Here is a 15,733-nt window from a genome sequence, read left to right on the forward strand (position 1 = left end):
GGGGGAGTCGTGATGATAGAAGAAAAATCTGATGGATTGCGTCGAATAAGTATGCCAAAATACTCAGCTGTGGTGGTCTTGGTGTTGGTTTTTCCGAGTGGCGGAATCGGGCTATATTTATCAAATGGGCATGGCGCTTTGGTATTGAGAGTGATGCTTTTTGGTCAAATCTGGTTTGTGAAAAAAATGGATCCCAAGAAGAATGTCTTTTGCCACCCTTGGTGGTTGAACGTTTTGGCCATTGTTATGTGGTGGTGCATAATATTATGAAAGTTATTCTTGAGGACTCTGAAATTGCGCGGGATATACAGATTGAAAGTAATTCGTCGCTTGCGGTTGGATGGGTTGGTAATAAAAAGAATAGGCCATGAAAGCTTTTAAGTGATTTAAATTTAATTGATTTGTTATTGCCTGAAGTGGAGTGCGTTGGTGTTTATCACATTTTCCGTGGGGTGAATTTCGTTGCATATTTTTTAGCAAAAACCGGTTGTGATTATAGCTCTTTGGGAGTGGTTTGGTTAATCATGGTACAACTTTAAGATGTAGATTGCAGTTGTTCTAAATAAACCTTAAGACAGAGAACGACTGAGCAAAAGACTTATCGTGGACTCATGAGGGTTGTGTCAATCAGGTGCCCAAGCTAGTCATCGTGGACTAATCACATGTTGAGTCCCACTATCTAGAGATGGTGGTACCCAAGCGCATTCGGCCGTCTCACGATGTCAAACTCACGGTTGAGTGTCACCCGAGAGAAATTCGACTGCCATGCGGCAGTCAATGCTACTCGTTTACAGAGGAAGGAAAACAACAAATAAGAAGAAACAAAATCAAAGTTTGTACCAACGTCCAAAACAACAGTGGCGTAGTTCATTCAAACGTCCGACTAAACATAAATAGGGAGCAAAAAATTCAAGGTTCATTACAGGACAGTCAACCAAAGTGGAAAGAAAATACATCCAAGTAAAGAAAACACGTCTAAGTGCTCACAATTCAAAGGGAAAGGTAAGTCAACCATCTGTTCTACTCATCATCCACAATCTTCCCATCTTCGATCACCTTGAAGGGATCGGACGCCGAAAAATTGAGGTCCCCGTGGAGTAGCCTCACCTGCTCTAGTGCTTTCTCAAATCCAGTGGCGAACACCATAGCGTTCTCTACTTCAGGAACAGGCGATGCGTGCAAGACGTCCATCCACTAACAGGAACAGGTGAAATGTGCACGACGACCATCCACCGGCAGGCATGACAATTTTGCTTAAGACTTTTGTGGCTTTCTAGCCACAAGCCTGGGGGGCTATGGACCGTAATGGAACTAGGTCGGGAGGACGAGTCTCGAGTCATTGGGTCAGAGGAGCTAGGTGGACCGTCATGGATCTAGGCCGGGCGGTTGAGATGAGGATTTGGGCCGAATGGTAGAGTTACAGGTTGGATGGGCTTAAAGGAGCAAGGTCAAAAGTCCATGCCACGTCACGGAAGACTGTCAGTCAAAGAGACAATTGGGTGTCCCTTGATCACGCGCTTAGCTAAGGAAACTAATGGAAATTTCCACCCGATTGGTGCAGTTTGTCTACTTAGTCAACCAATCATGTGCCATGATCAGTGTTGTTTGTCTACTAAGTCAACCAACCATGTAATAGATGAGGCATCTAGGGTTAGGATGTCCGTCTGCTATAAAAGGGGACCTTCGTAATCTCAGATGTTCACTTTTCCACTTGAATAATACTCTAAGTCTTTTATTTAGTCGTTCTCTGTCTTAGGGTTTTTATTCTAGAACAAGACCCAAGGTCTGATTTGGGAGTGTGATTTTGGGATTTTTAACAACGAGGGGTAGAGCAAATGAGGAAGCTGCACGCAAAGTGTTGAGTTTGGAACTGGTGGGAGAAAAATTTGTAGAAAGTTTGGTTGTTCTGTAGGATGGGTAAATCCTAGAATTTCTCTCTCAAGACTTGAAAGGTTCGAAGTGTGGACAGATACTAATAGCTCTTGATGTTGATATTTTTGCTGCTTTTCTTCAGTGGCATGTTTCACAGCTTCCCTGTGATATTTCAAGGCAGTGACAATCTCGTTCCTAGCCTCTGCCATATTCAGAAGCCTTTCTTGATGGGGCCTAGTAGTGTTAGGTCTTCTTCTAACTTTTTTTGTGTTGTTGTCTCTGATGAGGACCTAAAACTTTGCAATGTTTTATAAAATTTCGACTCAGGGTAGCATTATTAACATCAACAACAGAAAATGAGTCTTCAGGGTCCGTAGTGTGTTTTGGTTTTGAGGTGGCTAGTTGTTTCACTAGGCTAAGGATATAAGCATCAGAGAGCGAAGGGTCTTCTTCAAGCTTACTGAGATTATCTATTTCCATGGCTTCTACCTAGGGCCGTGTACAGATATTTTGGGGTCTTAAGCAAAAATGTTAAAGAGGCCTTTTTTTAGAGAATTTTTAAGAAACTTAACATAAATATTAAATTTTATATTAATCTCCTAGCTTTTTTAGCTGCAAAATCATTTATCAGAGTTTTATAATCAAGCAATTCTAACATTTCACTTTCAGTAGATAAAATAGATAACTCATCCAATCTACCTTGTAAAGATGATATATTGGTCTAACTTACTTTTTTAGTTGGCTAATATTTAGCAAATAAATAATTCTATTTTTTTATACTTTGGTTGTTTAAAAATTATTAATTTTTGGGGCCTAAGAAATTTATTTTTTTTGGGGCCTTAAGGAGTAGCTTTTTTTTCTTTAAGCACTCCACGGCCCTGCTTCTCTACCTGTGATTTCTATGTGGTCGTTCTGCATCAGCTTTGGTGTTAATAAAATTCAGAAAGGGGAGGAATAGGTTGGTGGAATCATGGTTTTTTTTCCCTATAACTCTTCAGGCACCAGGTGCATGATGCAGAGGCTGATACTGATCCAGGGTCCTACTTGATGGCCTCATGGGCGTTATAAATCAAATAGTTGGGACGTGCATTAGGCTTGTACGATGTGTAGGAAATTTCCTGTGGCAAAGTAAGTTTGTTACCATTATATGCAAGAAATTCCTCTTCACACCTCAAATTTACCCACACCTAAAAAGATAGGAAAACAATCATCATTTGTTTTGTAAATCCTAATCATTATCAAAATTGTCATTTTATTAACTACGAGGCGTAGCATGGTGATTGCTCACTTCATCTCTTAACCATGAGGTTAAAATTTGACGTTCGCCCATGCTTATATATAGCTTATTTCCAATATATTTCAATAAATTTTTTAAAATAGCTTATGAATAAGTGCTTATGTCACAAGCGTTGATGACCATAAGCGCTTAATTAAATTGTGTTTCCAAACGGGGCCTAAGCTGAAAACAAAAAAAAAATAGTAATACAACAATTGTTTAACACAATAAGTAAAATCTACTATGACCAATTAGACTAGACAATATAAAATCTTCAATACTATTATTATATTAAGGAGTTTTTTCTTTAGTTTTCTGGTCACATTTCTTTCAAGTTTAGAAAAACATCTAGTTCAAACTGTTAAACTGTTATTTTCTGATGTTCTTCTGAAAAATAGATTTTGAAAACTGTTTCAGAAAATAGCTTTTAAATTAAGAAAAGTAAGAAGGGAATGAAACAAGCCCTTAATATTTGAGCACATTGTCTTTTAAGTGCTGTGGGACCAAAGCTTCTCAAACGTTATGGAGAGTAACTGACAACAATCTCCATTACTGTTTACAAGTAACCTTTTCTTTTTCTTTTCTCTTTCACACATTGAATGATGAAAGGAGAGAAACTTCAGTTTGTCTGTTCACTCCTGGCAGGAATAGAGAACTTGGTCCTTTAGTTTCAAACAATATTTTGAAAGGCAAATAGGAATACTGACTCCATACTCTTGCCATGTCCCCTTCTCAACTTACAAAACCTCCTTGGGCATTTTATGCAACTACAATTGATGTCCAATCAGTTCCCACTTGCACAGCCTTTGCAACCACAATGGACACACTCTATTACCTTCTCCTCCCTAAGTTGCTTGGGTACTCTACAAACACAAGTGGTGGCAAAATTGTGATCCCGCGGTTGCATGCATGTCAAGCAACACAGACGTTCATAACCAGGCTGCAAATCAAGATAAAAAAAACAATGATTTTAATTACTCCAATCCAAGAAAGCACATACAATGCAGAGAAATGAGAGAAATCCCTATAAGATAATTTAAATAATTTGCAGATATATAATCTCACCTTGGTGAATTAATAATAATAGTAGTAGTAGTATTAATAGCAGTAATAATAAAAAAGAAACTCTTTAATTGGAAAAACTAAAGGCAAGCAGAAGGTGGCCAACAATAATGATGTTTTTATTTTATTTTTGAATATTATTAGCAATTTTTCCTAGCCAGTAGCAATGACCAACGTTGTTAAACTCGCGTGCTATCTCATAATATCATACGAGATTACGAGTCTAGGGTGCAAAATCGACTTATCTTGAGTGTAAACTCATTTGAGTAAACTTTAGTTATCTCAGGTAAACCCACTCAACAAGTAACTATCACTAAGTAACTACTATGAACCCAATGTAAGCACAAACCAAGAATTTGAATCTGAATGACATTTGAGTAATTGAGTTTTCTCCATTTGTGAGAGCTTCTCTCTTGTTCTTGGGTTCAGAACTAAACCTTATAGTGTACCGGCAGGTTGTGGTTAGGGTCATGCTTATTTGATAACACAGGTTCTGCTGGAACAAGTACATCAAATAACATTAAATACCAATTTCTCCTTGAACAGTAATACATGATTAAATCTCAGTTTTAGATTATCAGAGTAAGATCATTGGTTACGAAAACAAAGAAAACCAGCACAGCATCAGGTTACACCAAAACCAACAAAGCAATCATCAATCCATCTTTTTTAAATTTCAATATCAGATCAAGACAGCATATGAGTACAATGACAGTAAAATGTTTCACCATTCTCTAATACTGTAACAATTCAAAACAAGATTCCTAATTTATATCTTTATTAGAATACGAATACAATTCAAGTAAGGAAGGCAACAGTTCCCTTAACTAGTTAAATCAAATTAGAAGATGATGTCCACTACAACATATGAAACAGGACACTGAATGTCCGACACTGTACATGCATTGCATTCCAACACATGCAATTCACAGCATATGTACATGGAGAAAAAGGTTACTGAACCTTGGCCTATTGATATTATTTGCCAGGAAAGGTCACTTAGAAGAATGTTTAAGCAGCAATGATGATAACATGCAAGCCACACATATTCACATCCCGATAACAATCCCTTTATTTCAATACTTCAACGAATTTCCATGAACTCAAAACTAAGGCACTAAATCAAGAATACCAGAAATTAAACTAACACCACGGCAGCATAGTCCAGATAATTTTCAAAATGTCCCTGATTTTTTTTTTGAAGGAGAGTAAATGAAGCAAGCATAAAACAAGTATCATTAAAAGGCATGTCTGGTGCTATAGTGTTTATTATCTAAGAAAAGGCAATCAATTTCCATCTAAAAAAAGGCATCAAGCACTAAACTCTAGAAGCAATTTCGAGAGTGCCCCTTCTCTCCCAATTCCAGCTAAACCCAAGCCTAACCCGATTTCCTGCCCTCTCACGGTTATATTCTCCCTCCAACTCAGCCAGCACGCTCCCCTCACTTGTCCCTCTTGCCCATGCCACCTCAGCCGGTGGTCCAATTTGGTGCATCCCACCTCTTCCTTCTCCGCACATAAACCTTAGAAAATTTGGGCCTTGGGAACAGGCCCATAACACATGGAGATGCTAATTCTAGTTTATTCTAGGCTTAATTGCACTTTTAGTCCCCCACTTTATTCAATCATGCGATTTTGGTCCTTAACAAAATTTATTAGCACTTTGCGTCCCCCACATTAACTTTCGTTTGCACTTTTGATTTTCCGTCCACTTCCATCCAATATTTAACAGTTTTTTTGTTAAAAAATTAATTAAAAATAAAAATGAAAATGAAAACCCAGAACATTATGAATATTCATCTTCTTCAAGCATCTTCTTTCATCATCTTCATCTAAAAACCCATCAACCCTCACATATGTCCCCAAGCCATGGCTTCAAAGCAGCAAAATCCCCATCATAAGAGGAAAAATTAGTACCCATATGGCTATATCAGCACCCCCAAACCAAACCCCTTAATCCCCCAAATGCATAACGCACAAATTTCATGCATTCAAAGTGTTACTCTCGCCATGGGAACACGAAAGAGAAATCATGAGAGGAAGAACCCAGAAAATTACCCCTTCAATTGTCAACAGAGAAACATCAAAAGTGTCACCAGCTCAAATCCAAATCCTACCCTAGAATCCCCAAACCCAGATCTGATTGGTTCCTCCATTTCCCCATCGGGATTCGACTTTGCAGTTCCTCCACCTACTGCGAATCTTCTTCAACATCCTCCGCCACCGGGAGCACTCGTTCTTCAATTTGTAATTCGGTTTCTCATTGGAGTGCTCTGTTTGCATTTCTTGAAAGGTGGGGTGTGATGGGATTGTAGCTTTGTTCTGAGTGCTACAATTCTTTTCCTCTTTTTATAAGCCTTATGTGAACACGTATTGCACAAGGGCATGGATCAAATCTGGATTTGGGGATTCTAGGTTAGTGTTAGGGTTTCTTGGATTTGGGGTTTTTTTTGTTTTGTTCTTTTTCTTTTCCTTTTGTTCCCTTTGTTTTTTATGTAGATGAAGGTGGAATCGTAGATGTTGAAAGGATTTTCAGATTTGAAGATGAATAACATGATGAGGAAGATAAAAGAATGTTTGAAGAAGATGAAGATATTCAAGAACTTTATGGATCTCTGGGTTTAGGTTTTTGTTTTTTATTTTTAATTAATTTCTTAACAAAAAACCGTTAAATATTGGATGGGAGTGGAAGGAAAACCAAAAGTGCAAACGAAAGTTAACGTGAGGGACGCAAAGTGCTAATAAATTTTGTTAAGGACCAAAATCACACGATTGAATAAAGTGGGGGACCAAAAGTGCAGTTAAGCCTTTATTCTAAATAGTTGTAATAATGTAACTGGTAGTAGAAAGAAAATCTTTTCAAAGAGTTTGAGGCGAGCTCACGGAAGGAGGTTCTTCACCCACTAAGTTTATTTGGGATACAGTTAAAGTTCTCTTCTTCTAGGTATAAGGTTCAGGGGTTACCATCTCAGATGCAAATTTCTTACCTTCAGTCTGATTGTACTTATTCTCCAATGAAAAAGGAAATAGAAAAACAAAAGCACTCCAAAAAATAGAATTAATAACTCATGATAAGTACCTTCTTCCATTTTGCAATCAGGTTGCGGTCAGCATATCCTTGATCTAAACAGAATTCATACAACTCTTTAGAAATTTCATTCCTCCGATGGTAGAGGTCAAATATGTAGCGGCTCTTCTGGTGTGCAATTTTAAATATAGGCCATAAAGTCTCACATTTTCTTTTGCCATCATGTGGATCATTCTCAGCTGCCACATAAAGGATATGAAAAAAAATAAATCATGTTTACAGATTACAGAAAGAAAAGGGGGAAAATAGCAAGGAAGGCAAGCATAGCATCTAATATCCCAACCTTCCCTCATCTTTGCTTGTAGTTCACAGAGCGTGGGCTCAATTAATTCCCATCCCTCTGGGTATTTCACACGGTTTGTCTTTACTTTAGGCATCTTTGCACCTGTCAAAGGAAAATGTGACATTGAAGGGTAAATTTTCATACATTTTAACTAGCAATATAAATGACACTCAATAGATACAAGCTGTATAGTGAATCCTTAATAAACAAAGATATAGAAAAATCACCGACGAAACAAGTTAAAAGTCATTGGCACAATAATAAAATGAGAAATGCTAGCAACACTCTCTTTTGGACACTCTCAAACACTCACTCTATGATTGGTTAAAATTCATGTGGTCCCACTAAATTAGTGGGTCTCATTTCCAAAGTGATGGGACCCACGTGTATTTTAACTAACCATAGGGTGAGTGTTTGAGAGAGTGTCCAAAAGAGGGTGTTGTTAGCATTTCTCTAAGCATCTCTTGATACCACAAGATAAGCTTTGATCTAGGAGTGTTCGCAGTCTGAATGGTTTGTTTTTCAGGTAAAAGCCCATCCGATCCAATCCCTTCTGCCTAATCACATATTCATCCAATAAGTTTTGATTTTCTTTGAAGTCAGGAGTCAGGACCAATCCAGTCCAAAATTTATCGGTTAGGATTACTGCAGGGCCTAAAGGTGGCCTTTTCATGATACAATTCTTGGACATGGATATATAGAAGGAGAAGAAAGGTGTTATTTTCATGACAGCAAAGTTAACTATTGCTTACGCACACTTCAACCTCGTTATTTATTTCCTCAATCAATAGAAAGAAGAATCAAGCACAACTCCTAAACCCCTCTAGGATATCACTTCCATCAACATACCAAACACATAAAGGCTAAGCTTAAGTTAACAAATAGCCTATTACTTGAATCATCGAATGTTCCGATTCATTTGAATACAGCATATACATAAATTCCAAAGCAAATTGAAATAAAACCAACATATTCCAGAAAGAAAAATCAGTATTAAACAAAGAACTATGGTTTAATCAATACCAGTAGCACTTCCTAATTAGAGTGAAATTAATAACACCACTATGGTTTTCTCTTCTCTGTTCATATCAAAATTTTCCAATTATCACATTTAGGTCAATTGAAAAAACAAGGGATGAAAAATTACTAGATGCAGTGAAGAACTCACGAAGCAGTGGAGGCGACGGATTGAATCACCGTCAAAGGCTTCGCCGGCGTGTTAAGCGGCGCCGTCGTTGAAAGACTTCTTGACGGTGGCGCTGTGCGAGGAGACGAATTAGGGACTCGGGCACTGAGGGTCGAGTCGAGTGAGTGGGAAGCTGGAAACAGAGACGTTTAATTTAGGAGTTTCATAATTATATAGGGTTTATGAAATATGCACCCGTAAACAAATTTCCAAATTTAGACCCGTAATTTTTTTTTCTTAAAAAATATAAAACATTAAAATATTTGTGAAATTGGGGTGAGTTAAAAAATATTTATAAAATTGGTGTTGTTTGTGTCATGTGAGAATTGACGTGGATGCGTGAGTTGAAATAAGTCACAATTATAAGTTACTTGCACACTTCAAACTTTTAACTTAATCAAAAAAGCTAAAATTTTAATTTATTATAATAAGACTAAGGAGAATAAAAATCTCTACGAATTTTCTTGAGAAAAGTTGATGAGACAACAAACAAGTTAAAATTTGAGAGTGTTCGAACAAGCTAAAATTATGAATATTTTAGCCGCTTTCTTCCCGATTTGAATAAAATTGTCTCATATGTATGATACATGTACTAGACAAATTAATAGAATTCTTTGAATATCAACCACTCGCTCATTTTTTTTTTCTTCTAAAACAAATCTCATTTAAACCAAGTTAAATGAACAAGCTCTCAAAAAAAAAATTAAATGAACAACAATACAACTTGGGAGTTGGGACATTATGAAAGTGCTAGCACATGAGCCGTCTTTCTAATTTGCTTTAAGTTTAGAGGCTCTAAAAAAAATCTAAACTTTACAAAAGCAAAGACTTATCATCCTGATTTAGGTAGATTTTCAACCCTTCATAGAATATTCAGCCTGAAATTATACATAAATTTGGTGTAAAAGAAGCACATGTAAATGTTTCTTTTTCACCTGAATCAATTCCAACATCCTGAAGCTATTCACAGAAGCTTCTCTTAAAAATTGATTTTGACTTTAGAAATGATTGCAGAAGTATTTCCAACATCCACTAAATGATACAAGTACAGCGACACAATTTAACCTTTGTGCTATATACACTACAAAGGACTTCAATCATCACCTTTGGACTCTGTTCCAGTAGCTAATATCATATCTCATTATTTTTTATCCAAGCAATATAAATCTTTCCTTGCACTTCAATCTTCAAAACGTCTGAACCAGTCGCTAATGGTTCTGGCAAGGATTCTAGTATCACTCAAAGAAAGAGATTTAAGCACTTGAGCAACAGCATCTGCTGGAGTATACAATTTACCCACTTGCCATCTTGGTTCCTGATTTCCCAATGTTAACAGCCACAGAAAAAAGAAGCAAGATAACTTAGAAGAACAGAAATTTAAGCTTTTTAAAAGGAAAGTAATCATCAGAGATTATCAAGCATATGTTATGACTTATGAGTTATGACACTTATTAGTTCATGTTCTTAATTATGACTTATGACTTGACACATATATGAAATATATACTAAGCCGATACTCCTTCATGGCTAGACACCTTTAGGACACAGGTATTAATTTTATTTTAAACTTGAAATCATTAAAATATTAAAGCCAGAAACACACTTGAGTTTCATTCAGGAAAATCAGGAAAATAATTTAGAAGAAAACATTTGATTTTGATTTTTGCTTGACAAGCTATTCCTCAAGTGTTAATTACGAAATCTGTTATTCATGTCAGGATTGAAGGGTTGAATTTATGCATATATCAAATATTTCAAATTATGCAATTGGCACATGAACAAAGTAACTGCAATGAATGATAACTCAAAGAAGTGGGTTCTGCAAAGAGGAAAGATTTAACTGTAATGAACAAAATATGCAAAGAAGTTTTACCTGAATGCAAGCTGTAATGTGGTTACCATTAAGTAGTACTTTTTCCAATGTCCCACCAAAAGACTCCACACGAGGTTTAAGTGTTTCTTCAAGAATGTCTGTCTCATCAATTGCGTCAGAATTGAATTTCACCTTGAGAGACAAATAAACAAAGTCAGATATATCTTACCAATGCCAGCAAAATTTGAAGATTAAGTTCTAAGATATAGGGATATCAGACAAACCAATAATGTATTTTCAACATTGTATGAACATTTGAAGCAATCACGGTTCTCAGATGGTGTTGGCTTGAACTCGGATACTCCTTGTGTAATCTGGCAGATAGGTATTGCATCAAGAAAATACACACACAACCATTAACGTCTAAAATGAGTAAGTTTTAAGCATTGAAGTCAAATTTTAGGTGCAAGACACAGATATTTAGCCGTGATCAAGTTGGGTTCCAAACCAATGAACCATTTTACCCATTATAGATCAATGTCCATAAAGATCTTCATCAATTATTTATAGATTATCCTCAGGGATTATGTGCATCAAATAGAAGCAAAAAATTGATTCAAGGATGTGGAAGGCACATAAGCAATAACTGGAGACATGGGAACTAACAGAAATATTTGACCACCTAGGTTTTCCATTTAACACATGCATTAACATATTCTCCAAAATAATCTGTTAGGACAAACCTCATTCATTACTGATGGTAACTGATCAACAAATTTAGTTAAGGAATTCAGAAGTTCTTGCTCGCTTTCCTGTATAATTGATCCAAAAGAATCCAGCATCATCTTCCACGCGTCTCCTACATAGGTTTGGGGTGACATGCAGGGTCATTTTTTTAATCAGACACAATCGTCCTAGATACACATTTAGAACAGAGACTTTGAATCAGAGCAAAGTTCATATATGAATTTTTAAATTCTCTATATAATAGAATCATCTTTCCACCAGTAACTGGTATTATAATGAATGAGTAGGATCACGATAAGAAACTTGGGAGAACCACAGCACAAAAGCTAGCTGTTGTAGTTGGAGAGCTAAGGCCTTATGAACCCCACATTAGAATCCCATACTTCCAATGTCGGACTCAAGTCCCATACCTTGCAATTTGGTTCCTAACAGATCATATAGTGTAAATATTTTCCCTACTGTGACAAATTAGGCAATGAAGGCAACACTGCAATTTGGCAGATTTTAGCAGTTGGAGGAGTAAGATATGGTTTACATTACAAAGCTAGAGCAAAATCATGCAACATTTTGAAGCAAATGCAGCAGGAGCAAGCTAAGGAGATACCTGATGCATTTCTAGCTATTGAATAAACAGGATTTGTTTCCATAACCGGCATCATCTGGCTGACTGCAGGACCCAACTGCAGGACAGCAATGCAAAGTTTTAGATCACAGTTGAGATGAACAAATTACAAACATGACTTATCATCTGAAATGCAGTATGAGGATAAATAATATTAGGCCCTTTAAAGAACATCTTTGCTCCTTAAGGCCATCTGAAATTATTTCAGGATACAAGTTTATTTAAGTGGTTCTAATGAAGTACTGAATGGTATGAACAAAGGGAATAATCAATTTCATCAGCAACATTGTTTGTTGTTCTAGACAGACTAAATTTATTGTTAAATTTTCTGCAAGCTGATGGCATGCCAATAATGCTAGTGTTAATTGAACATAGTTATATGTGTAACTGTAATATTTCTTGCGCTTACTAATTTTACATGGGATAGGAAGAGGAAATAGAAACGGAAACAGCAACTTTCTTAACCTTTTATTTCGATAGATTTATAGAATCCTTTCACAGCAATGATTTAAATGTTTGAATAAAGGGAAAGAAAACAATACTAACGTCCATTTAGTTATGCTTCCAACATATCAAAGAAAAGCTCTAGTGGCGAAGTATGCATAGCCTCTTGGAAAAAAAAAATCCTTCTTTTTCATAATGAAAAGAATCTAACATTGTATCAAAGTAGCCTGTAAAGACTATTGGATAAGTTGCTGTATTAGCATTCAACAATAATGAGTGTTAATACCTGCTCAAAGTAAGGGACTGCCTCCGTTGCTGGCCTATTGTTGTATGCGATTATGGCATTAGCCTTCCACAAGAGATATATACCTTTTCGTCACACTCCTTGAATAGCTATAAGTCTATAAATTTTATTGAAGTAAAACAGTAAAAGGAAACTTCATAATATGCATTATGCTTTCAGAAACTAAAATACCATTATGTATACAGGCCGGCAATGTAAAAGCTCTTTACACTTACATCCAATAGTTGTTTGCCACGTCAGAAAGTAAATTTAAATTTAATTAAGATCATAAATCATGTAATTGTTCCTGTTGATGTGAGATGAAACGATTAGATGTCTGTGTAAAGAAGATTTACACTTCTAGTTTATGAAAATTAAACTCAGGATTTAATACAAAACTCCAACTCACTATTCAGTTGAAATACCAAAATCATTTTATGCATAGATAATTAAATACAATCTTGTGCTGGCAGCCACAGAGATAACCAAACCTTGGGTAATTTCTCAGAAAATAAGCTTCCTGTGAGTAGTTGAAGAAGTGCACCATTGCTACAATTTATCAAAAACAAAGAAAATACATTACATCCTTGACATTAATTCCAGTAACATTGCTATAAACAACTCAATTTAACTATAATCAATTTTACCATAATCACATTTATCCAAGATAAATTGAGACAATGCTGATCCAAGCACTAAAGACCTACCTATGACCAACACAGAAAAGAGGAAGGTCTCCAAGCTGAGCAGGTGACAAATTGGCTTGAGGCAACCCAGATGTAAGGAGTGTATCCAAACAAGTGTGAAACTTCTCATACACTTGTTTAGCAGCTTGAGCATGGTCAAATGTCACATTGTAAGGCACCACCACAACAAGAAAACCTTCCTTTGCCAAACACTCTATTAGGTACCTGCAATTTTGCAAAAAAAAAATATATATCATCAAACCATTAACATCACCAACATGGAAAGAATCAAAATTTGCACTAAAAAAACAAATGGGTATCACAGAATACCCATAGGTAACTTCAGGAACAGCACCAATGAAGGCACCACCGAGGAATTTGACTATAGCCCTTGGCTTGGCACGATAGGGTGTAGGTGGTATCACCAGACAAGAATCCAATTCGGTGAACATCTTGCTACTGATTCTGATACTTGTGTCCCTGCCAACATACACATTAGAAACCATCTTTGTTCTCCCTGCCACCATTCTAGGAGACAGTGTGTAAAAATGGAAGCTTTTGCTGAATAACCCATGTGGGTATGGGTGTTTGAATCCACCAAAACCAGACAGAATTTTAGTATTCTTCGAAGAGAACATGCACTTGAAATTTGAACCTAGGATGAAGGAAGAGGTTGCCATTTCCATTCACCCAAAAAAGAACACTCTACTACTACTACTACTCTGGCTGGGTATGCAATCGCAGAGTGTAGTGGAAAGTGGAAAGTGTGTAGTTTGGAAATATTTTCAGTGAAGGCAAAAACTTGCACATGTGTTGAAGATTTTGCCACGATTTTGAGGCCCCTCCCAGTTGATGAAAACTTGAAATCCAAATCCAATGGCTTCTGATGATTGGCTAGTGAATTTGACTGTTTTAGATTTGGACTTATGACTCAAAATGTGAATTTTGGTGGCCAAAGCCCAAAGATAAGAATTAAAGTAATCAGATTTTATTTTTTGATAAGAATTAAACTAATCAGAATTAAAGTAATCAGATCATTTTCTAGTTTGGTGTCTTTTGCACGCATAGGAAATGATAATCAGATTTTATTATGTTTACACTTAAAATCAAATTAAACTCATGCTATATTTGAGTGAAAATAAAGCGTACTTGGAGAAGACTTTATTGTTAACGTGGGGTCAATAATCAAATTGAGATGTTACAATGGTATCAGAGTTAATTAACTTCTATCAATACGGTTAGGGCACAAATGAGTGAAAAAAAAACACTTTTGAATGATCAATATGGTTCGCACTGGAATCAAGAGTACCGCATCCATCAATATGATCGATCAATACACAAGTCAAACCAACAACGTCGTGTGTGTTGGATTTCAGTTTGCAAAACAGAGTTTGAGTGAATGTGTTTGCGAAACAGTGTTTGGATCAAAGTGGGTTGGTTGTAATGTGATTTATGTTTGGATACTTTTATTTCAAAATAGAGTTTGAGGTTGAAAATATGTTGGATGAATGTAGAAGTGACAATTTGAAGAGTTGAGATGAAAGTTGGTTTGGGGCTAAAAGTGGGTTGGGTGAATGTGGTTTTTAATTTGCCAAACATAGTGGCACAAAGTTACATAAGACCTGAAAGTACTTTTGGATGCCCCAACTGAAAAACAAACATACCCGTCGCCAATAGTTCAAACACATCCATACCTCCACGGCTCCACATATTCCCATGCTTGTAAGACTAAACATTTCTAGTCCTAGAGACCTTTCTCAAAATCCTCTAATTCCTATCCAATAAGTCCACTATTCTCCAATATCAAAAGGCTAAAAAGCACTTTTGACCCCTGATGTTTCAAGTTTGTGCAAATTATGCCCCTATTCTATTTTTGTCGACGTTTCTACCCCTCATGTTTTCAAACAGTGCACTGTCTACCCCTCCGTCACTCATGCTTTCTCAGGAGAGGTTCCTGAGTGGATTGGAGAGATGAAGAGAGGAGTATATGAAGTTGATGATGATCAAGGAAATGATATCAATTAAATTTGCTTGATGTATATATCAATTATGTATGTAACTGAACTAGTTAAATACATGTTTTGCTACTTACAGGTCTTGAGTTTGAATCTCCCATGCCCAATTTTTCCAATTTCACTTGTAATTTCCATGTGACAGATCCAAATAATATAAAAAAAAAAGCCAAATCAGCTCATTCTGTTAGTTTTTTAACGTGTGAGAGTGACGGAGGGGTAGACGGTGCACTGTTTGAAAACATGAGGGGTAGAAACATCGACAAAAATAGAGTAGGGGCATAATTTGCAAAAACTTGAAACATCAGGGGCCAAAAGTGCTTTTTAGCCATATCAAAATACATTGGTAACACTAGTTC

At 36.4% G+C, this 15,733-nt stretch overlaps 2 protein-coding genes across 3 annotated transcripts; both read right to left on the bottom strand.

The window, feature by feature from the left end:
• Positions 1-3,597: 3,597 nt before the first annotated feature.
• LOC130720132 (protein BUD31 homolog 2-like) lies at positions 3,598-8,919 on the bottom strand. Of its 2 annotated transcripts, none has more exons than XM_057570749.1 (4): positions 8,750-8,919; positions 7,582-7,683; positions 7,290-7,477; positions 3,598-4,088 (listed from the first exon to the last, which is right to left on the bottom strand). In XM_057570749.1, exons 2-4 carry the CDS (start codon positions 7,673-7,675, stop codon positions 3,933-3,935), a joined length of 438 nt encoding a protein of 145 aa, XP_057426732.1. In that variant the 5' UTR covers positions 7,676-7,683; positions 8,750-8,919; the 3' UTR covers positions 3,598-3,932. The 2 variants fall into 2 exon arrangements, with proteins under 2 accessions (XP_057426732.1, XP_057426733.1); XM_057570750.1 differs by having other exon boundaries at positions 8,729-8,919.
• A 689-nt stretch (positions 8,920-9,608) lies between these two features.
• LOC130718864 (uncharacterized) lies at positions 9,609-14,226 on the bottom strand. The gene is made up of 9 exons (XM_057569492.1): positions 13,693-14,226; positions 13,384-13,587; positions 13,168-13,225; positions 12,680-12,742; positions 11,932-12,007; positions 11,324-11,439; positions 10,865-10,954; positions 10,641-10,772; positions 9,609-10,082 (listed from the first exon to the last, which is right to left on the bottom strand). Exons 1-9 carry the CDS (start codon positions 14,046-14,048, stop codon positions 9,948-9,950), a joined length of 1,230 nt encoding a protein of 409 aa, XP_057425475.1. The 5' UTR covers positions 14,049-14,226; the 3' UTR covers positions 9,609-9,947.
• Positions 14,227-15,733: the final 1,507 nt, after the last annotated feature.

This window comes from Lotus japonicus, chromosome 5, assembly GCF_012489685.1.
Source record: "Lotus japonicus ecotype B-129 chromosome 5, LjGifu_v1.2".
NCBI classification, from domain to species: Eukaryota; Viridiplantae; Streptophyta; class Magnoliopsida; order Fabales; family Fabaceae; genus Lotus; species Lotus japonicus.

What these genes read in the sequence shown, in the direction of transcription:
- LOC130720132 (XM_057570749.1), bottom strand. Translation starts at nt 7,675, where the DNA reads ATGCCTAAAGTAAAGACAAACCGTGTGAAATACCCAGAGGGATGGGAA. An exon ending in ACAAGCAAAGATGAGGGAAG is followed by an intron (nt 7,478 to 7,581) that starts GTTGGGATATTA and finishes TTTATGTGGCAG; the next exon opens with CTGAGAATGATCCACATGAT. An exon ending in TGATTGCAAAATGGAAGAAG is followed by an intron (nt 4,089 to 7,289) that starts GTACTTATCATG and finishes CTTGATTTGCAG; the next exon opens with CCTGGTTATGAACGTCTGTG.
- LOC130718864 (XM_057569492.1), bottom strand. Translation starts at nt 14,048, where the DNA reads ATGGAAATGGCAACCTCTTCCTTCATCCTAGGTTCAAATTTCAAGTGC. An exon ending in ATGTTGAAAATACATTATTG is followed by an intron (nt 10,773 to 10,864) that starts GTTTGTCTGATA and finishes TTGTCTCTCAAG; the next exon opens with GTGAAATTCAATTCTGACGC. An exon ending in ACATTACAGCTTGCATTCAG is followed by an intron (nt 10,083 to 10,640) that starts GTAAAACTTCTT and finishes TTGGGAAATCAG; the next exon opens with GAACCAAGATGGCAAGTGGG.